This window comes from Schistocerca gregaria, chromosome 7 (genome assembly GCF_023897955.1).
Source record: "Schistocerca gregaria isolate iqSchGreg1 chromosome 7, iqSchGreg1.2, whole genome shotgun sequence".
Lineage (NCBI taxonomy): Eukaryota > Metazoa > Arthropoda > Insecta > Orthoptera > Acrididae > Schistocerca > Schistocerca gregaria.
The window spans coordinates 495103999-495127917 of record NC_064926.1 but is presented as its reverse complement, the minus strand read 5'-3'; the positions used below and the strand labels follow the sequence as shown (position 1 = coordinate 495127917).

Genomic DNA, 23919 nt, shown 5'->3' with positions numbered 1-23919 from the left:
GAACCCTCACTTTTATTACATATTCGTGTAGTACGTAAAGAAGTATGAATGTTTTAGTTGGACCAGTTTCTTCGCTTTGTGATAGATGGCGCTGTAATAGTCACAAACGTGCCAATGCGCACGGTATTTGCTTTATGATGCATTACCCGTCTTAAAATGGACCGTTTACCAATTGCGGAAAAGGTCGATATCGTGTTGATGTATGGCTATTGTGATCAAAATGCCCAACGGCTATGTGCTATGTATGCTGCTCGGTATCCTGGACGACATCATCCAAGTGTCCGGACCGTTCACCGGATAGTTACGTTATTTAACGGAACAGGAAGCGTTCAGCCACAAGTGAAAAGTCAACCACGACCTGCAACAAATTATGACGCCCAAGTAGGTGTTTTCGCTGTTACCGCGGCTAATCAGTAGCAGACAAACTGCGCGAGAATCAGAAATCTCAAAAACGTCGTTGTTGAGAATGCTACATCAACATCGATTTCCCCCGTACCATATTTCTATGTATCAGGAATTTCATAGCGACGACTTTGAACGTCTTTTACAGCTGTGCCACAGGGCACAAGAGAAATTACGGGACGATGGCAGATTCTTTGCACGTGTTCTATTTAGCGACGAAGCGTCATCCACAAACAGCGGTAACGTAAACCGGCATAATATGCACTACTGGACAACGGAAAATCCACGATGGCTGCAACAAGTGGAATATCAGCGACCTTGGCGGGTTAATGTGTGGTGCGGCATTATGGGAAGAAGAATAATTGGCCCCCATTTTGTCGATGGCAATCTAAATCGCGCAATGTATGCTGATTTCCTACGTAATTCTCTACCGATGTTACTACCAGATGTTTTACTGCATGACAGAATGACGATGCACTTCCAACATGATGGATGTCCGGCACATAGCTCGCGTGCGGTTGAAGCGGTATTGAACAGCATATTTCATGAGAGGTGTATTGGTCGTCGAACCATCATACCATGGCCCGCAAGTTCACCGGATGTGACGTCCCCGGATTTCTTTCTGTGGGGAAAGTTGAAGGATATTTGCTATCGTGATCCACCGCCAACGCCTGACAACATGCGTCAGCGCATTGTCAATGCGTGTGCGAACATTACGGAAGGCGAACTACTCGCTGTTGAGAGGAATGTCGTTACACGTATTGCCAAATGCACTGAGGTTGTCGGACATCATTTTGAGAATTTATTGCATAAATGTGGTATTTACAGGTAATCACGCTCTAACAGTATGCGTTTCCAGAAATGATGAGTTCATAAAGGTACATGTATCACATTGGAATAACCGAAATAAAGTGTTCAAACGTACCCACATTCTGTATTTTAATTTAAAAAACCTACCTGTTACCAACTATTCATCTAAAATTGTGAGCCATGTGACTATTACAGCGCCATCTATCACAAAAGGAAAAAAAGTGATCCAACTACAACATTCATATTTCTTTACGTACTACACGAATATGTAATAAAAAATGGGGGTTCCTATTTGAAGAAACGCAGCTGACATCCGTTTGACCTACGGCAGCGCCGTCTAACGGGCCAACCATAGCGCCATCTGATTCCCCCCTTCAAGTTAGACAAGTTTCGTTCTAGGTATTTTTTTCATTTGACGTTTATTTCGTGAGATATTTGGCCCTGTCACTATCAATGGACTACCCTGTATAAAGTGTGTCGGGGGCAAGCGCGAAACAGTGGAACCGCTCTAACGCGGAAACGGAGCGATTTGTCTGTAGTCCAAAAGGGCAAGATCATTGGCTTTCGGACCAAGTGTGGAAGCATTTCCCACCCGGCTACGTTTGTAAAATGATCGCGTTCCACCGTGGTTAAAGCATACTGTGCGTGGCAAAAAGGCGCTGTCGAAAACCGGCGCCTAAGTTCCTGTTGTGCACCTCGGGCCACCGATGACAGAGGTGAACGACGGCTGCGGAGATGTGGAAAGTTTGTGGCTTAGGGATCAAACTGCTGAGGTCATCGGTCCCGAAGCCTACACACTACTTAATCCAACTTAAACCAACCTACGCTATGGACAACACTCACACCCATGCCCGAGGGAGGACTCGAACCTCCGACGTCGGGGCCGCGGAGATGTCTACGGGTGAATAGACGTGCAACTGTTGAGCAGCTGACCGCCCAGACGACCATAAGGGCTACCATGAGTGTCTCCTCAATGACCTTTGCTGCGTGTAGGTCTCCGCAGCAGGAGCCTGGGTCGTGCACCCATGCTGAATGCTGTTCATTGGTGACGAAGGCTGGAATTTGCACGCCAGTGCCGCAGCTGGGAGTCCGCTGAATGGCGAGACATGTCCTTTTCTGATAAATCACATTTTATGCGGCATTGGACAGATTGTCGTTGATGTTTACGGCCCTGTAACAATCGTCGGAAGGATACAGGTCGGAGGAGAGGCCTTATGGTCTGAAGAATGTTTTCGTGCCTCTCCCTGGCTGATTTCGTCATTCTGGAAGGTGCAATAGATCAACAAAAGTATTCATCTGTCCTTGGCGACCATGTACGCTCCTACTTGCAGCTTCTTTTTTTCCCTTCTTCTTCTTCTTCTTCTTCTTCTTCTTCTTCTTCTTCTTCGCATGACGACAACTACTAGCAGGACAACGAAACAATGAAACGTGTAATACAGCTTGCAGTGTTCGTGCGTGAGCCAGTTGACCGTACTCGCCGCCCACCAAATTGCCCCAACTTAAACAGAATCAAGAATCTGGGACCACCTCCATCGGGCCATGGATCGTCAAACGTGCAACCTAGCACAGTTGCATACGATACTGAAGTCGGCATGGCTCCACGACCAGTACCTTCTAGAACATCACTGACACGCTTCCTCCACGTCCATGCTGCACAAGGTGGTTATTTAGGTTCTTGACACATGTTCGCCTTAATGTCACTGGATCCTACAGATTTCATGCATACGAAAAGAAAGGGTTCAATACATTTTATTGTCTCCGGCCAAGAACAATAACCTTTACGCAGATTGTGTCAAATGTAATGGGCATTAATCAACATTTATAGTAGTATCTGGATTTTGCATAGTTCAGTTTTCTTAACTCTAAATTTTTTGTCGCAGAAATGTATCTTCTCGATCTAGGAGAGAGCAATGAGTGTAACTATTGTGACCCATACATACTGTAGTGACTGTGTGTTGTGAAGGCATTGCTATTTACGCATATAAAATTTTCGTGATATTCTTTAGATTTCTTTCATTTTCTTTTGTTCATATGGGCATTTCTAATTGTGATTATGTACCATTCTACTGTGGTTTTTAAATGTATAAATGTAATTGTGATTATTTCGTTTGCCAATGGATAAATATTTTTCTTGCTTTGTACCTGTGGAGAAGTTTGTAAAGTTCTCTTTTGGAATATTATTAATTGTGAAAAATGCAGTCAATAACATTTATAAAGATTTATGTAATTTACGATAACGATGCAACATCTATAGACAGGGGACAGCGATAGTGATAGATTGTTAACCACTGCGGTATGTAATGCCATCGCCAGCGAACTTTAAGAGCAAATAAACCGGACTGTGAAAGTGCCGCTAACAATACTTTGTTGTGGCCGACACGAACAATGCTTTTATGCGAATGAACTGCGCTGGTATTGGTTTTGGGTGGTGGAAGGGTTGTCTATAACATTCTATCAAGCCGTGAAAGTGAAGACTAATTAACTGTGCAACATAAATGACTTTCAGTGACGTTGTCGAAGTTTGAGATGCGAGAACAGAGTGGACATTGTTTACGGTGTGTTTCACACACAAGAACAATTCTATGACCTGTGTATTTGTGGCTAAGACTATATGAATGTGACGAACTATGTAACTATGGACGATAGCGTCACGGACAGTGCATTAAGTGTAAAAACGAGCGAAATCTACTTAATGTACTTTGAAAGAGAGGACATGTCAACAACGGTCGTATACTGGCGTCTTGTGGTTTGTTAATCACCACGGGGTTAATGATACAGCTGTGCCGGAAATTTATTTGCGTTTCGCCGGAGAAGATTAACCAGCGGAACAGCCTGTATCCTGCTCTCATCATCGTAACCCTCTGACATCGTGCTGCCCAACACAACGCTTCGTATGCAACAAAAAGTTAAGAGATTTCGCCGAACGCTATCCCCTGACATAGAAACTTACTTTCTCTATTAAAAGTATAAGAATTACAGACTCTATTCAAATAAATTCTTTGTTTAGTTTATGTTTGCTTTCTGCTAACGAAAATAAAATTACAATCAGTGAATTCAACGTTGTCTGGTAGTCATTGTTGAAACACCAGTAAATATAAACTTCTTCCTCTCATTAGAACTAATTCTCCTTTTATGTCAAAATTATTGTAGTTATTTTATGTAGTTTTATGTATTGTTATGGGACAAGATATATGACAGTGGAAGAGTATTTTGTCGCGAAATATGACGTCGCGTCAAAATTACGGCGACCGTCATAATTGCTTGCGTTCTGACCAATAACGTAAAAGCTGCTATTCCCATATTTGGTGCATTCCCTGACGTGAGCATGAATTATAAATGTTAGCTGACAAATCACGTATGGACTGTTTACCCAGTAATAAAAGGTTTTTGATATTGTATTGCAACGAGTCGTAGTACTAAGACACACTGGTTATACTCAAAAGTGGGTAGATGTATGGTGAACCTCCCCATGTTCATGTACTTATTAAAAGCATTGTGTGTGATTCACGAAATTTTGTCACTGTTTCTAATTCCTTTCAGTTATTGTCTTACATGTTTTGAAGTTTCAGAGAATATATTACACAATTTTGTCGGTTCAGGTTAATTTCAGAGCAGTTTCTCGTGAATATTAGAGTTTTCGGTTCATAAACAAAGCGGGATCGTGACCAATTGAAAAGTATAACAAAGAGTGTGGTTTTCCAACTATAATTTTGGATGACTTCACAGTTCAGATTTTGATAATTATATTTCCTGTGGGTTGAGGTCATCACAGAGTGTCGACTTCAAAACACAGTAATCGTTGTTAATTCATCCTCTAGTTAAGAAGTATGCCAGCCGTTAAGTCGTCGTCGCCCTGTTCGATATGTTTACTACTATGATTTTCGCAGAAGGATGCTTTGAACGGGAACGTTGTGGCAGGCATGCCTTCAGCAGCCTCCAGACACTATAGAAGACAATCTTGGCGGTCGGTTGACTTACTACGGAGCGGAGTTCCCAGCACCTACCGAGGAGACTGCCAGCACAAAGTAGTCTCTTCTCTCCAAGATATAGCAGTTCTTGTCTTCTCAAACGCCGGACCACGGTGCCGTATTTTCATCGAATAAGAACATCGTAGGAGTATTCCTTTTAGTACAGCCATTGTAGCCGAGTTTCCCGATATATTAACTGAATGCCGCTCTGTCTGAGACCATCTTCTGACCAACAAGGTTGCAGAAATTCAATCGCCAACTACGCAGAGGTAGGTACCAGTTGTATATAGGCACTGCTTGCAGCGAAGAGCCTCCGGACGCTTCATCAGACAGCAGGCTGTCGTCGCCCGTACACCAGCTGATCACTGACGGTTTTGGCTTTCTCTCCTCTCATGTCGACCTCCCTCTCCCTCGATCCGTAGAAATTTGGAATTATCTACGTTCATTGTCCAAGTCTTTTTCTCCGACCATCAAGGCGCAGACAAATCTTGAGCTTCAATACCACCATTTGTATGCGAGAAAAATCTTTGTTTCTAATATCAGATTTCTAGAACCTTAGCCTGCATTTTAGTACTACAGATCGAGATTGTACAAAAATAAATCGGGATAAGTGCGAGCACAGCTCGCGAATCCAAGGTTCCGCACAAACTCAATTATGTATGTACGTAGATATCCATCACGGGAATCCAGTATTTCAGTCATTTTTGTTGAAAGACTATTGATATCGATACTACAAAGATATCAAATTAGTTGACAAAAATGGCCATAACATTTGATTGCACTGACATAGAAGCTTAAATTGTTTGCACTGCCAAGGGACTATAGACCTTAGTATCATAAATGTCCACCCTTTTCTGAGGAAAAAAGGTGTTAACAGACGGACACACAGGCATTAGGTTAACAAATGACCAAAACAAATTTTTCGTCTGGTAACAATTTTCGGATTGTTGTTTCTCTTACTTATACTATGAAAACGTTGCTTATTGTAGAATTTCAGCGTTCCAGATCAACGGGAAGTACCCTATTGGTTTTGATGAGAGACTTTCCGACTATCAAAATATGTGATGTAAATGGCGGTATTTTTTGATTGCATTGATGTACAAGTTTAAATTTTTTACACCTCTATGGGACCATAAACCTTAGTACGACATAACTTTCAACTTGATGCGTCTGTCTGCATCTGAGAAGCAGGGTTTCTAACAGTCTGACAGGTAGAGACAGATGGCAAAGCGATCCTACAAGGGTTCCGTTTTTAGTGACTGAGATGCGGAACTGTAAAGAGAACATACTGATCAGCTGTAATTGTGGTGTCACAGCCTGACACCACACTTGCTAGGTGGTAGCCTTTAAATCAGCCGCGGTCCGTTAGTATACGTCGGACCCGCGTGTCGCTACTGTCAGTGATTGCAGACCGAGCGTCGCCACACGGCAGGTCTAGTCTAGAGAGACTCCCTAGCACTCGACCCAGTTGTACAGCCGACATTGCTATCGATGGTTCACTGTCTACAGACGCTCTCATTTGCAGATGCGACAGTTTAGCATAGCCTTCAGCTACGTCATTTGCTACGACCTAGCAAGGCGCCATATTCAGTTACTACAGCTACTTGAAGAATGTATTCTGAACAGATAATGTGAATCATGTAGCGTCCAGGGCGAAGTTCATCATTAAGGGATTAAAGGTAAGTATCGAACTAATTACGTCCGCTTTCTGAATTCTCATTCCTTGTCATGTTCCAGACCTCACGTCAGTATACTTCTTCCCTCTTAACGCCAGCCTGCGTGAGCTAAAACGCGTGCTAATTTCGGCCTCCACTCGTAACACGGTGTTGGCTCTTCTACCAACACAAAAGTAATGACCAATCTTCCTGTTTGTTTTCACTTCTTATAGTTGCGTATAGCTTCCTCGGATATAATGAGATGGCAAACGAATCCATAAAACACCTTTGCCTGCAAGTAGAACACGGTGTGTGTTACATTACCCATTAGGTCAGGAATTAATTGGCGAGTGGAAATGGGAAACGTTTTGAGTGAGTTTTTTTTCCTACAAAACGTGTTTTCAGTGCTGCTGTGTTCTCGGTGCTCTGTTTCATGTTCCTAGACTTGATGCAAGTGACAGACGGCGGATAAAGTCGTTCAGAGATTCGTTATCACACGGCTCATACGAGTAGTCTTCGCGCCAACCTTTTTCCACCTGCAATTTCAAAATTTGAAATATGTCAGAACTGGATTTTCTTCACTAGTATGCTACATATTTCTGTACTTGTATAATCACAAATAAAACATAGTGCCTCAGCATTACTGGCACTTGGAACAAAACATCCTTCCTGCTTTTTGTCGAATATTGATATTTTTGAGACCGTTGTTGTCTACGAAGTACATGTTGATTCTTACAAAGAAGGAAACAGCAACCAGCAACTGTTACCAATCCTAGTTATTTACACAAATAGTGCCGTCTCAGGTTTCGAACCGACAGTTTCATCTTCAGACTGTTGTTCACATTTATATTATCATTGTTGTTTACGTTAGTTGTCGGATAAACGTAGTCAGCAACTAAAGTAAACAGCAACAAACAATATAAACGTGATGAGCTGACTGAAGATGAACCTGTCAGTTAGAAACCGGCGCCGGAGAAATTTGTGTAAATAAATAGCGCTGTTGGTAGTGGTTGGTCTTCTTCTTTGGGAGAATGGATTTGTAAAATCTCTCTCATTAACAGCTTTCACCAGTCCGTTTCCTGGAGTGGAATTTAGAACATTCTTAAAAAATATTGCTTTTCCTTTTTTTTGCATGATACGGAGAGCAGCATAGCTGTGCAACATCGGAATAATTTTTCAATTGTTTGGATACAAATCAATTTTGTAGAAACAGATACACTACCTTTTCATTGTCCTGTGAAATGCCAGATTTGGCATTTAGAACGTTTCCCATTTGTTTCTGACGCTTAGCTTAGCTTAAGTAGACACCACCTGACGCGAACACAGAGGTAACACGAAGAAAGCAATCCGCTCTCCGACTGCCCCTATGTACAAGAACGGGCTACCGCTGGATTGTAAAGCTGTAGGCTGGAGGTAAAGTTCTATTCCCTTATAGCTCTAGCGGCTAGTTTTATCGCAAAGTATGAATTCCTCGGCTCCGTCGTGAGTGGCGGTAAAGGCGTGCCATTACCCACAGCCACCGGCGAGAAGCAAACTGCAGAAGAACGCTACGACCAGCCGCGCAGCGATGGCACACTAGTACCTCCACGACCAACGGCCGTTCGTGCAGCAGCTGCTGCCACCTAGGCTGGGCTGCGGCTCTCCGTCACGGCTGTGTGGCTCTGGAAGTATGATGCGAAACGAAAGCAACTTCTGACTACTCCGCACAAACTTTATTATCTGTACAGGCGTCGGCCTCGGCGTGATTAACTTCACGCGTGCCGTGTGTGCGGGCGGCGTGCGGCTTAAGTTTTGGCCTTCTCGGCTTTGCTAGCTCCTTCTCGGAAAAAACCAGTTTTCTTTCTTTCTTTTTTCTTTGGGCCTTGTCTCAGGTCACGCGGGGGGGGGGGGGGGGGGGGGTCGGCCTTGTTGGTACGGATTTGGCAGCGTTAGTTGCAGAGAGTGGCTGGATGCCCTTCCTGCCACCACCCCGAACGCCCCGGGACGTAAGGAGTGTACCCCAGCTGCTTGCGTCTGGTGTAAGCCATGAAATAGTGCGGACGTCTGAGAGTTGTGGAACTGAGGCGGAACGTGGGGACCAGCCCAGTATTCACCTAGCTGATGAGGAAAACCGTGGTCGCGCCCCTCATTTAGTCTTACCACGCCCCCCCCCCCCCTGGATGGTAGGGGGACAGACAGGTTAAGAATCGCTTGCGTGAAGTGTAGAGTACTGTCCAAACTGGTTGCTTGAAGCTACCTTTTCCAGTAACACGTCGCAGGCAGCGGCGGACGGGCCAGTATATCGTACTCTTACTTCTGAAACAGCCTGTTCCGAAGTCCATTACCTGAAATTTCGCAGGTTCCGTACAAATGTCAATACATTCCACCTGCACTCAGATCACACTCCGCACATCTATCGAAACACCCCGCTTCGCCCCGCTCTCTCTCCACGGACGTTGGCTCCACCTGCAGTGACGGCCGACAAGTGGCCAACTCAGTGCCATTGGCTGGATGCATAAGAAATAGCCTTCCCTGTTGGACTCCAAACGCAAACTGACCATTTTAATAAGACTGGGATGGATCTGAGTAGACGCCGGAACTTACCGAATACGGAGATGTCCCGGGCGGTGGAATCTACTTTTTAAGACAGTTTATGTGGCGATATAAGTTAAGGTCCTAGGTATCACACCCAGTGACCATTCACCCTGGTGGGCCCTCATTTCTGACTAATCGACGAGAAAAATAAATAGGAATTTCACATGACGCTCTGTAGCTTTAAAAAAGGAGCCTTATACATACTGGTTGTGCAGCGTAATGGTTAAGGTGAAGTCCTCACATGCAAAAGGACGCGGGCTCGAACGTTTCAGTTGCATTTTTTTTTTAATGACTCTGATCGTTCAAATGGCTATGAGCACTATGGGACTTAACATCTGAGGTCATCAGTCCCCTAGAACTTAGAACTACTTAAACCTAACTAACCTAAGGACATCACACACATCAAAGCCCCAGGCAGGATTCGAACCTGCGACCGTAGCGGTTGCGCGGTTCTAGACTGTAGCGCCTAGAACCTCTCGGCCACTCCGGTCGGCACTCTGATCGTTATTTTTATTCAATTAATACGTTTAAATGTAGTTATTTTTGTTTCTATTTTTTTGTCACATCATTTTGAAAATGCATTAACTTTTTCAATTGCTCTCATTTTCCTTTCTATCATTCTTTTTCCACTTTGAATCTTTGTGAGCTTGAATTTATTTTTATGTACCTGTCAAAATACAGTCATGCTCATAAATTAAGGATAATTGCAGAATGTGGTGCCACACCACGTGGCGGTGTTAATAGCATAGGCACATAGGGAACACACACGACACGGATCTGTATGTCCACGGTATTGATAAGTTGAGAAAACCGTTCCGAAACAACTGCAACAAAACGCCACTGTTTCCTGCTCATGTACCCCAACATCAATATGGGGTATGATCACCATACACACGTTCGCAGGCCGCACAACGGGTTGGCATACTGTGGATCAGGTGGTCGAGCAGCTGCTGGGGTATAGCCTTCCATTCTTGCTCCAGTGCATGTCGGAGCACCTGAAGTGTCCTAGGGGTTTGAAGACGTGCAGCGATACGTCGATCGAGAGCATCCCAGACGTGCTCGATGGGGTTTAGGTCTGGAGAACAGGTAGGCCACTCCAGTCGCGTAATATCTTCTTTTTCAAGGTACTTCTCCTCGATGGCAGCTCGGTGGGGCCTTGAGTTATCATCCATCAGGAGGAAGGTGGGTCCCACTGCACCCCAGAAAATGTGGACATACGCCTAGCGCCTAGAACTGGTCGGCAACATCGGCCGGCACCACAGTGTTAACCTAGATCGTCGTATAGATGGTTTTGAAGAGTCGGGCCCCAACGCTGTGAACCTTTCTGTGGACGTTTCCTTGTCTAACTATTTACCGTCCGAATTCCCTGGACAGAAGGAGCGCCGCGCGGAGTAGCCGCGCGGTCGAGGCGCCTTAGAACGGTAAACTCGGCTCACCCCTGTCGGAGGTTCGAGTGCTCCCTCGGGCATGGGTGTGTGTCTTGTCCATAGAATAAGTTAGTTTAAACTAGATTAGATAATGTGAAAGCCTAGGCGCCGATGACCTCAGCAGTTTGGTCTCACAGGAACTTACCACAAATTTTCAATTTTACAGAAGGAACCAGGTTTTGATCTGCACTCATATCAGGTTGTAAATAAACGAACTGTGTCCTCGCGCTTTCGGAACAGCAGAGCAGCTTCGACGAACAAGGCAGAACACCACCATCGCTGTAGGCAGGTAGCAGCTGGTCTGCGCGCGAACTGACCTGGTTGCCGAAGACGCCGATGGAGACGGCGGTGGAGACCTCGTCGGGGCCGAACCAGACGGCGCCGATGCGCGCGGGCAGGCTCAGGATGAAGATCTGCGAGCCGCCGACGATGCTCTGGCCGGCGAAGCCCACCCAGAAGAGGTGTCGGCCCACCGAGAACACCTTCACCCAGGCGCCCAAGGCCGTGCCCAAGATGCCCGCCAGCAGGCACACGCGCAGGCCCTGCGGAACACCACACGTGCTGTACACACCTCGCAACTGGCTGTCTGCTACTACCTGTCCCAATGTCGTACAGGCATAACTTGAATTATGGCGGGACATCTGTAAATTAAACATTATCGGATGGTATCTTAACTACACTACTTGCTACGCCACGAATATGACGGGCTACAGACGCGAAATAACACCGACAGGAAGAAGATGTTGTGGTATGAAAATGATTAGTTTTCAGAGCATTCACACAAGATTGGCGCCGGTAGCGGCACCTACAACGCGCTGACATGAGGAAAGATTCCAACCGATTTCTCATACAGAAACAGCAGTTGACCGGCGTTGCCTGGTGAAACGTTTTTGTGATGCCTCGTGTTAGGAGGAGAAATGTGTATAGTCAAGTTTCCGACTTCGATAAAGGTCAGATTGTAACCTATCCCGATTGCGGTTTATCGTATCGCGACATTGCTGTTCGCGTTGGTCGAGATCCCATGACTGTTAGCAAAATATGGAAACAGTGGATTCAGGAGGGTAATACGGACCACCGTGCTGGATCCCAACGGCCTCGTATCACTAGCAGTCGAGATGACAGGCAGCTTATCCGCGTGGCTGTAACGAATGGTGCAGTCTCGTCTTGATCCCTGAGTCAACAGATGGGGACGCTTACAAGACAACAACTATCTGCACGAACAGTTCGACGACGTTTGTCGCAGCATGGACTATCAGCTCTGAGACCATGGCTGCGGTTACCCTTGACGCTGCATCACATACAGGAGCGCTCGCGCTGGTGTACTCAAAGACGAACCTGGGTGCACGAATGGAAAAATTTCATTTCTGCGGATGAATCCAGGTTCTGTTTAGAGAATCATGATGTTCGCACCCGCGTTTCGCGACGCCACGGTGAACGCACATTGGAAGCGCGTATTCGTCATCGCCATACTGGCGTATCACCCGGAGTGGCGGTATGAGGCGCCATTGGTTACACGTCTCGGTCACCTCTTGTTCGCATTGGCGGCACTTTGAACAGTCGACGTTACATTGCAGATGTGTTACGACCTGTGGCTCTACCCTTCATTCGGTCCCTGCGAAACCCTACATTTCAGCAGGATAATGCACAACCGCATGTTGCAGGTCCTGTACGAGCCTTTCTGGATACAGAAAATGTTCGACTGGTGCCCTGGCCAGCACATTCTCCAGATTTCTCACCAACTGAAAACGTCTGGACAATGGTGGCCGAACAACTGGCTCGTCACAATAGGCCAGTCACTTCTCTTGATGAACTGTGTTATGGTGTTGAAGCTCCATTTGCATCTGTACCTGTACACGCCATCCAAGCTCTAATGCCCAGGCGTATCAAGGCCGTTATTACGGCCAGAGGTGGTTGTTCTGGGTACTGATTTCTCAGGATCTATGTACCCAAAATGCGTGAAAATGTAATCACATGTCAGTTCTACTATAATATATTTGTCGAATGAATACCCGTTTATCATCCGCATTCCTTCTCCGTGTAGCAATTTTAATGGCCAGTACCGTAAATAACAGCATGAACTAACACCGAAAATATCTTACATGTATGGTAACGTTATCACGCATTACTGATGCTTAAAAAAACCGAAACGACGTAGATGGTACTGAGACAAGTAATTTAACATGGGACACATGGGGCCGCAAATGTCGGGAAATTACCCAAACTTCGATGAGCAATGTAGAACATGTGACCTCATCACATCCGTAACTAGCCCCCAAGCATAGGGGTTGTGTTTATTCGAATCCATGCTGCCGGCCGGCGTGGCCGTGTGGTTCTAGTCGCTACAGTCTGGAACCGCGTGACTGCTAAGGTCGCGGGTTCGAATCCTGCCTCGGGCATGGATGTGTGTGATGTCCTTAGGTTAGTTAGTTTTAAGTAGTTCTAAGTTCTAGGCGACTGATGACCTCAGAAGTTAAGCCGCATAGTGCTCAGAGCCATTTGAACCATTTTTGAATGCATGCTGTCTGTTCTTTCGGAGTACAACATGCTTTCGTATAACTGATACGCGTAGCTTGGCAATGTATCCACCTTCTTCAGTGCGGATGTACAAATACGTCCGACATCCTGTGGGAATCTCAGAGTAGCGAACTTTGAGGAAATGCACAGAGACTGCGGATAGGTGGCGATCGATGGGAATGTAGATCGGCCTTAAGTGTGTCAAGAGGGTCCGCGCAGTGTCGCGGTTGGAGAAGTGGTTTCACGCCCATGATTAGTAAGCCGGAGATCCCGGGTTCGAATCCCGGTCCGCTCCACACTTTCACTCGTCGCCGCTGATTTCGTGTAATGTCCCGATGCAGCTGACAGGAGCGATCCCCTCCCTTTCCTCTCTTGTCTCGCCCTGTCCACCTTCGGTTTACATATAATGAGTTGGACTTGTCGGTCTCACCCTCGCCGGTAGCGGTCAGTGCTACACACCGCCCTTATAGGCTACTCTGTTTTCCTTCTTGCACTTTCCAGTGTGGTAGTGCTTGCAGCAGTGGCAATACAAGGCTACGATGATTCCGTTTACACTTAATGAGCCTGCAGACATGCATCTCTTTTAGGGTTCAGCTAAGTTCAATGCGCTACCAGCTCTACGCATTTACACACAAATTTTCCCACAGCGCGTTTTACGTTCTGACATATTGTCTGCCACTGTGGCTAGTCGAATGAGTGAAACAGGGATGCTGCGCTTAGGTAGACACTGTAGGCAAAAAGTGTATTGAGGGATGATAACTCAATAATCAGGCACGGAAATCAAGATTGTCAGAGAAGATCTAACGTATGAAATTATTTATACTTTGTCGTTATTTGTTTTATAGGTTTTTACGTTACACTATGACACCCTGTTCTGTAAATTAGTAGCTTAAAAACCCTGTTTTTGTCTCTGGTATTGAAACATTAAACTCATCGCAACTTTTACATTCATACTGTACGTTATTCAAGATGTTACCGTCGCACGTGGACGTTTATTGTTAATTTCACCTTTCCAGAGCCGGCCACTGTGATCGAGCGGTTCTAGTCGCTTCCGTCCCGAATCACATGGTCGCAGGTTCGAATCCTGCCTAGGGCATGGATGTGTGTGATGTCCTTGGGTTTAAGTAGTTATAAGTCTAGGGGACTGATGACCTCAGATGTTAAGTCCCATAGTGCTTGGAGCCATTTGAACCACCACCTTTCCAGGGTCTCAGACATGCCGGTATTGCTGTGCCTCGCCCTTGCGGAAGCTGCTTTGACTCGAGTGCAGCAGGACCCTGTAACGAGTACACCACAGGTTACGGACCAGTTGCGTGTTTCGCAGTCAACAGTATAGCATGTGTAGAACGGAGAAGGCACGTTAGGGTACCGCAGGGCTAAAGTGCGCAAGTTGTACGTAAGAGATTATGTTCTCATAGTGAATTTCGTTCATTGGCTGGTTGGATGGTCCCATCGGATTTGGAAGGGATGGGGAAGGAAGTCGGCCGTGCTCTTTCAAAGGACCCTCCTGGCATTTCCTGAAGCGATTTACGGAAATCATGGAAAACCTAAATCAGAATGGCCTGACACGGATTTGAGCTGTCGACCTCCTGAATGCGAGTCCACTGTGCTAACCACCTCGCTCGGTATTTAATTTTGTGAATGGTTTCGTACGCGACAACAACAGCACCGTAACTTTAATTTCGTGGTTATGCTCCCCGACGAAGTGACGTTTGATGAAGAAAGAATCTTCGACGCCAAAAGTAACATTTGCTGACTCGATGCTAATTTAAGATTTTCCTCAGGAAGTAAGAGCAAACACGTGGCTTCAGCCGCCATAGCGTGCCATCGCAATAAGATATTAGTTAAATCAGGTGTATCGAGATAGGTGGATTGGTCGACGCGGTCTAATTCGATAGCCAGAAAGATTGCCCGATTTAACACCACTACCTTGTTTTTCTTTGGGGGGGGGGGGGGGCGGGGGGGGGGGGGGAGAGCTAGTTTGCAGCGCTCCAGTACAGTCCCGAATGAGCCTCATAGCCCGCTTAGCTGTTACTGCTGCGGTGATCAAAACTACGGAGGATACTTTCGAACTCGTCCATGAAGGGATGGTTCAAATGGCTCTGAGGAGTATGGGACTTAACATCGGAGGTTATCAGTCCCCTAGAACTTAGAACTACTTAAACCTAACTAACCTAAGGACATGACAGACATCCATGCCCGAAGCAGGATTCGAACCTGTGACCGTAGCGGTCACGCAGTTCCAGACTGAAGCCCCTAGAACCGCTCGGCCACACCGGCCGGCCATGAAGCGATGATAACATGTTTCTATATTGGCATCTGAGCGAACGGTGCAAATTACTAACACATATTGACGTAGAAATTACTATCATTGTCTTCGCTGTAACGAAGCAACGCCTGTTCTTATTTTGTATTTCTCTCTTTTTGTCCGTTCTTTTCTTGTTCGTAAATTTTATATTGTAAAGATAAGGTATTACAGAGTAAGAACAGTCTTCGCTGCGAAATTGTTTAGTATCAATGACTCGTTTCACCCTTTAGGGACATCATTAGTGTGTGTAAAAAGTAGCTTGATATATAAACCATCCGCCTCGAAGCCATATAAAATCGAAAACAGACGCAACAGTAACTCTGTGTGTTATCCATCCGTCATAAAAAGCACAAACGGCAAGATGGAAATTTTTTGTACTGCAATGGAGGAGTCACCTGGTGTGCTGAAAGTCTATGTTGCATTTTAATCGTTTCGATGAAGATGGATTACATATCCAGTTATTGTAGTGTCCATTTTATATGACCGTGTGACGAATGAGTTACGTAAGCAGCTACTTTTACACAATCTGGTGATGTCCCAAAAGGGTGAAACGCGTCATTGATATTAAGTAATTCCGCAGCCAGGATTGTTTTTATTCTAGAATAATTCGGAATTCGTTGCTGTAGGATCCTGCCACACTGGAATGGAGTAATTTTTAAAGAAAACATAGGACATTTACTGATTACGACTCAGTTCGGAAGCTCATTCCCATTAACTTGTGGCGCAATACGGTAGGTTTTTGTTGTACTGTACTGTACTGTACTATACTATACTATACTTTGCAATAACACAGCGGAGACGGTGAGACCGGTAAATAAGATAATGTACCTTACTTCAATGTAAAGACATAATTGTCTAACGCAATGGAAAAAAGTACTGCTTGCCAGACGAACCCCGAGCCCCAGGGATAAAGCCGCGCTCGTAGGCCCAGACCCACATCGACGTCGATACTTAGGCTGCGTTGGAATAAACAGGTGCAACGGCTCGATAGGCTCCACCGCTGCATGTGGAGCAAGGTACAATATCTGGTGACGTCACATATAAAACATTTGTCACTCATTTCCCGACATTTGCTGCCAGATATGTCTTACATTAAATTAATTATCTCAGTTTCATCTATTTCGCTTCGTGGGTTAATGAGGTTGGTTGGTTGATTGATTGATTGATTTTTTGTGAGGGGGGGGGGGGGGGGAGGGGACCAAACAGCGAGGTTATGGGTCCTCGATTAGGAATGATGGGGAAGGAAGTTGGCCGTGCTCTTTCACAAGGCACTATACCGACATTTGCTGAGAGCGATTTAGGGAAATCACGTAAAATCTTAATCAGGATGGCCGGACGCTGGTTTGAACCGTCGTCCTCCCGAACGCGAGTCCAGTGTGGTAACCACTGAGCCACCTCGTTCGGTCGTTCGGTAAGTTAATAATAATCATCCTGTATGTAAGTTATGCCCAACTGAGAAGAAGACCTTCGCTGTAATGGCGTCGCAAGCGATCCCACGAATGTGTCTGCCGAGAGATGGTATGGTAGTATTTTCCAGTTGCACAAGCAGGTTTAAAGGTTTTGCGGCAACTTCCTCATTTCTGAAGAGTTGTTCTCGTATTTCCTAGCATGGTGGACTCCACTCGGTCAGCACAAAGAGCGGTCTTCCAATTTCTTTGCGCCCATATCTTACAGAGAACCAGCAGTCTGTGAGAACGGGTGTTTGACTGACCCATCATTGCTCAAATTGTGGCATTTGATGAAACGTGGTGTCACCACATCGACTCTACCTTGCCGGCCGCTGTGGCCGAGCGGTTCTAGGCGCTTCAGTCCGGAAGCGCGCGACCACTACGGTCGCAGGTTCGAATTCTGCCTGGTAGGTTCGTTAGGTTTAAGTAGTTCTAAGTCCTAGGGGACTGATGACCTCAGACGTTAAGTCCCACAGTGCTCAGAGCCATTTTTTACTACCTCCAAACGGATGAGCGTGAAGGGTCCTCACCATGATTCCCCTTGTCCAAAAAAGGCCTACTCGGCCCCGGATTCCGAAAGGTGATCCTCGGTTTCTTTTTGCACGAAGAGTGACCTCTCCTCTTAGATTGGCTTCCAGGGGGCGCAACCGTTAACGCTGATCAATAACGCGACACATTGCCGAGGTTCAAACAGAACATCAAGAACAAGTGCAGAGGCAAACTCTCGAATTCGATAGTGCTTCCCCAGGACGATGCTAGCCCACATGCGTCCTAGAAGACCCTCTAAGTGCTTCAAGTATCTCGATGGCAGGTCTGGGAACATGCCACGTGTCTGCCACGTGACTCTCGTACCTTCGGCCCCTAAAAACGGTCTCTGAAATGTTAGAAGTTCTCCTGTGACAAGGAAGTGTAGACCAACATGGACAACTGGAACAGTCAGTAACCTAAGCGTTTCTGCACTGAAGCGATGTATTTCCTTCCTACGCACAGGGATCGGCATACCATTGTCAATGGCACTTATGTATAGTTATACTGTCCCACATTAACTGTAATTACAATATTGCTATTAGAATTTCTGTACATGTAACTATAATCTCCATTTAATTTGAACACACCTTCTACACATGAACAAAACTCAAACAAGATTAATGGAATATAGTCAAACAGCAACAGGCGATTAGATGTCACTTTTAAGCGCTTCTTGTTATAATATTGTGTAAGTGTAGCGACATTAGCGAACGTGTTACTGTCATGTTAAATGATATAAAATAGCTTGAAAATTGTAGGATTCTTTCAGTGCCTATTGTAACAGTTTTACATGATTTTATGCACAAGAGTCACACGAAAAGTGTAATATTAAATTTCCGTTTCACTACGTCTGCTGTTTTTCTTTCATTTTATGTAATATCGAAGTTTCATAAAATTGATCATCCACGTGCGAAAAGCATGGGTGTTGCCACAGGATACATAAAAACGGAGTGTTCTGCGAAAATCGTAGCTTGCGCTTTCACGGGAACGAAGCACTGAGGAAGTGAACGAGATACTCAATCTCTTCCACGCATCGCTTTACATATCCCTTACCACCCAAATGACATTTTAAGTTGAACTAGCTGTTCTAGCTTGTCCTGAGAAATTTCGGGAGAACTGCCGGATTTCTGTGACATGCTGGTACGATATTTCGGCGCAGAGTCTTCTGGCCATCTTCAGGTGAATACTGACGAGTAACGCACTGAGGTCCCCTGTTTAACATCCAACTGACACATGCGAGGTGTCCTAGTTGGCACTGCGTATGCGTTGCCTGAGCATATGCGGTTGTGCTCTAAGTCTGTGTGCTGTTCTGCGCGCCCTCCGCCGTAATAGCTCGCCTCTTCGATATCAGAACGATTGTCTTCGTGCAGTAAGATCGTAGGGTGGCGCCGATTACGCAGAGCACGAAGTTTTTCCTATACTCGGGTCCCATGCAGAAGTTACTTGGAAACCGCCATCTCGATCCGTAATGGATTCAGAGAGTCGTATTTCCACTGATCGATTGATTGATTGATTGAGCTCCAAAATTTTGAAACATGGACCACAATTTTTGTTACATTATATTTCGTCGAATGTTTAATGTAAGTACACGTACAGCGTTCAGCGGTAGCTGACTTATTTGCTTGGAGAAGGCGACTTTGTCACCGATGTTCTATAATGCAATCGTGCACAGTGCGTGTTGTTTGCCCTGTATAAGATTTTCCGCATTCAGACGGAATCCTGTATACAGCAGCTTTGCTTAACTCTAAATCGTCTTTAATAGATCTCAAAAGTGCTGATATTTTTGAAGGAGGTCGAAAGATTACTCTTTGTCTTCTTAATATTCTGCTGTTTTGAAGGCCTCAACATCTTTCTTGGTCTGTCATTTGTACGTCTTTAGAGACTCTGAACTTGCTGATACGGGTGTCCGTTGTTCAGGAACACACTTTGCAGGTGTCCCACTTAAGTTTGCAGGCTATCGGCATCTGAGATCGAATCGGCGTTGTGGGTCAAGCTCTTTAAAACACCTATCGTTTGTGCAGGACTGTGGCAACTGGCAGACTGTAAATACAGGTCAGTATGAATGGTATTTCGAAACACTGGATGCCCACTGTGTCATCGCTCTTACGTCGCACAAAGACGTCTAAAAACGGCAAGCAACCATCTCTATCCGCCTCCACAGTACATTTTATTTTTTCATGTATGGAATTCAGATGTTGCAGACTGTTCACACCATAAGACCAAATTAAAGGAGTGTCATCAGCTATCGCCAAATACTGTTGGTTTCATAATAGCTGAGTCGAGTGCTCGCTCGGCAAATTCTTCCATGAGAAAGTTGGCAACTAGGGGAGACAAAGGACTCCCATGGCGACACTGTCAGCCGATTGTTCAAAAAATCCGTTGTTGAATAAAAAGAACGTCGAGGAGAGAGTATGCTTAAACAGCGCAGTAATGTCAGCCTCAGACCTCTCGCTATGAGATATGAGTCCACCAAAGGCACATTGTAAAAAGCAAAACGACGTCAAAACTGACCAACAAATCGGTGCTCTTGAGTTTGAATGACTGGACTCTGCTGATAAATCACTCGAATTTCTTATATGATGTGGCCACTTGCCTACAATGGGTTCTCGTAGTAAAGACGCCAAGTATTTGGCGAAATCAGAGGGTGGCTACTCCAATATTGCTCACTATATGACGTAAAGACAGACCTTTATAGATTTTGGACAGTCCATACAACCTAGGTGGAACTGAACTATTCGGTCTCAGTCGCTTAATGGAGTCCTTTGCAAGAAAACTTTCGTCTAAAGTTCTACTGTTTTTCGCATCACACGGTTAGCAGGATCCTTATCGATTTGGGTCACACAACAAAGGTTTGATCTTATTAATATAGTCCTTCGGTGGCATAAGGACTGTAGCATTACCCTTATCTGACTTCAGTACTACCGCATCCATGGCTATTCCTAAGTTACGTTGCTCTTCGATGGTGCGGCTCTCGTCAGGACACGGGAAGATTTCGGACCATTTATTTCTGCTGCCTCTGTTGTAAGACGTCGCACATCATCTTCGATGGAACTGACAAAATCCACTAGTGACCCATGTAGAAGCAAAATTAAGACCACTTGCCAATACGTACACAGTCACGTCATCTGTAGATTTCCTCGTCGTGTTGATAACCGATCGTCGAGTAGGAACTTCTTGTAGTACTCTTGTCTTTCTAGTGTTGTCGAAGTTTCCATAATTTCGTAAGGACAGAAACCTTATATTAGCAGATAATGTCACTTATCTTGCTATGGCTGTCCCGTGGTCTAGGGTGTCGGCTCATGTTGATGCTTTCCAATAAATGGGTCCAAGGCTTTTTGTTACAGTTAAAGTCCATGGAATATTGGTGCTTTCTGACATAATCAACATTTATTCACAATTACTTGACACTTTCTGCAACACCACTTGTTAAGTAAATGCATTGTGCAACATTTCAACACAAAGATCTTGATACTTATATTGACAAATCTCATAAACAACAAACTATTCTGGCGTGTTTGCCTCTAAAATTTCTGTACATGGCGTCTAGATAATTCTAGAACAGAGTGTAGTTCAAATGAATTTTATCATGACTGTCTTAAATGAAATTACTTTTTGGATATACTTTACATAATGTTTTCTGGAAATAATTATTTTGTATAAAAATTTATGAGACTAATAATAAATAATGAAGGTTGCAAATTTTGACAATATAAGTACTGTCAGCTTCCTGTCTTTGAATAATTGTCGATCGAATTATTGATATCAAAAGTCAGAAAAGTTAAAAATGAAAAGAATTTTTTTACATGAAAACTAAAGCATAATAAAAGTGGTTTTTGAGTCATTTGAATCTACAATTGTGATCAATAATTTTCATGGTTCAAGATCGATGTAGTTAAATCAATCGATATGAAGAATAAAATTATATTGCCAGGAAAATGTTTTTGTGACCAAATTAATGCAAAATTATATTTAAATGTCATATTTTCATTGACTGATGCCTTGCATGATAACATTCTAGGCTAACTCTCACTTAGGCAATTAGAGTTATCAGAGTGATGGACACACCAATACCTTGCAGACATCTTTTTACACGATCTTCTTCGCTTATGAAATTGGTTGTCAAAAACTCATCTGAGCTAAAAAGTAACAGAAATTCACTAGTACAACTCTAGTAGGAAAAATGATTTGCAATACCCTGTAATGAATCTGGTTTTTGTACAGAAAGGCGAGAAACATGCACTTATAAAACCATTTGACGGTCTACCCATCGAAATAAAACGTCTGGTAGACATGCGTGCCGAGTAAGTGGGTTAAGGGCGGGAAAGACCCACCCTGTTTTCGTTACAAAATTTGGAAATTGCTGAGGAAGCAGAGACTGTAGCACTGTCGGCTGAAAAGAATTATCAAATGACGACAGTCAAACGTTAGTAGAAATTCGTGCATCTGTAAAAAGAATGATGCGCGAAACATAACGACTGCCACCTTAGGAAAAGATCTTGCCGAGAACCCGAGAAAATTCTGTTCCTACATAAAATCACTAAGTGGTTCCAAGGCTTCCATCCAGTCACTCGTTGACCTGTCTGGTGTGGCTGTAAAAGAGAGGAGGAGGAAAGCTGAAGTTTTAAACCGCACTTTTAAGAAATCATTCACGCAGGAGGATCGGACAAACCTACCGTCATTTGACATTATACAGACTCCGGTGTGGAGGACATAGTAATATGCATCCCCGGCGTAGAGAAGCAATTGAAAGGGTTGAATACAAATAAATCGCCAGTTGTGGATGAAATGTCATTTCAGTTTTACAAAGGGCACTATATGGCATTGGCTCCTTACTTAACTTGCACTTATCGGGAATCCCTTGCCAGCGCAAAGTCTCAAGCGAATGGAAAAAAACGCGCAGGTAACTCCTGTATGTAAGAAGTGTAAAAGAACGGATCCGCAGAATTACAGACCTATACCCTTAACGTCAGTTCGCTGCAAAATCGTTGAACATATTGTCAGTTAGAATACAATAAGTTTTCTTGAGAGCGAGAAGCTTATGTCCAAGAATCAGCACGGTTTTAGAAAGCATCGCTCGTGCGAAACTCAGGTTGCCCTTTTCTCACATGATACACTACGAACTACGGATGAAGAGCAACAGGCAGATTCCGTGGTGCTGGATTTCTTTAAAGCTTTAACACGGTGTCCAACTGCACACTTTTAATGAAGGTACGAGCATACGGAATAGGTTCCTAAATATGCGAATGGCTGCTAGACTTCTCAAGTAGTAGAAACTAGTAGGTAATTTCCAAGAATGATTGCGTATCGATGCCGCTGGGTCCAAACGATGCGTATCGAACGTGCCATCGTAAATCGAGCATGTGACTCCGGTGGCGGGCGTTGTGATCAGTTATTTGTGATCGTCATTTTTATCTGTTTTCCTCGTTCTCTTAGTTGCTCTAAATTACATACCTCCCCGAATTATTGCTAAGTTGCTAGGGAAACCCAGACGTTAGTGAGTGGGATGTCTAGTGTTCTCGACGTTTCTTCGCCAGATTGTCTCACATGGAAGAATCTAATTCCTTGTTTATCCAGCGTATAAAATTGTTCGACTTTTCGTCGCAAATATGTAGTACTATCGGACGAGGAAAGAAGGCACTGTGTAGACCGTGGTGGTGCGAAGTGTGTAAAACTTCGTAAGAGCAGTTTCGATGCTGAAATTCCGTTACACTTTTATTGCGAACAGTGCGGAAAATGAACGAATATCAAGAAGAATACATGTTTCGACTCTTCCAAATTATCCATCCAGACCACCGTAATGGACTTTCACATGGCAACACCGACGACGAGTAATGTGAGTCGTCTCCTTTGTAATTGCAAGTATTTTCTTAACCCTCTTCTTTTGTCGTTGATGTAGTGACCAACGTAAAAATACTCACAACGCCTGCCACCAGCGTCGCATGATCGATTTACGATCGCACGTTCGATGTGATTCGTTATAGGCATCCTTGAAAATTACCAACTAGTACGTTATCATCGACGGCAAGTCTTCAGCAGAGGCAAGGGTCTCGTCAGGACTGCCCCATGGATGTTCTTAGAACTGCTCTTATTCTATATGTACATAAATAAGCTGAAGGACAGGGTGCGCAGTCATTTACGGCTGTTTGCTAATGATGCTGTGGCGGACAGGAAGTTGGTTTTCGTTGTAGGAGGATACAAGATGACAAAGTTTCTAGTAGGTGCAGTGATTTGCAGCTTACTCTAAATGTAGACAAATGTAAGTTTATACAGACGGGTAGGAGAAGA

The 23919-nt window shown here is 44.6% G+C and overlaps 1 protein-coding gene across 2 annotated transcripts in view; it reads right to left on the bottom strand.

Moving 5' to 3' along the window:
• Positions 1–23919, bottom strand: part of LOC126281398 (feline leukemia virus subgroup C receptor-related protein 2) — a 636393-nt gene that overhangs the window by 447750 nt on the left and 164724 nt on the right. For both annotated transcript variants that reach the window (XR_007551260.1, XM_049980331.1), the window contains exon 2: positions 11154–11378. Coding sequence is in view for 1 of the 2 variants with exons in the window: in XM_049980331.1 (XP_049836288.1) it covers positions 11154–11378 (225 nt within the window). In the remaining variant the exon portion in view is untranslated. The remainder of the gene's footprint in view (positions 1–11153; positions 11379–23919) is intronic.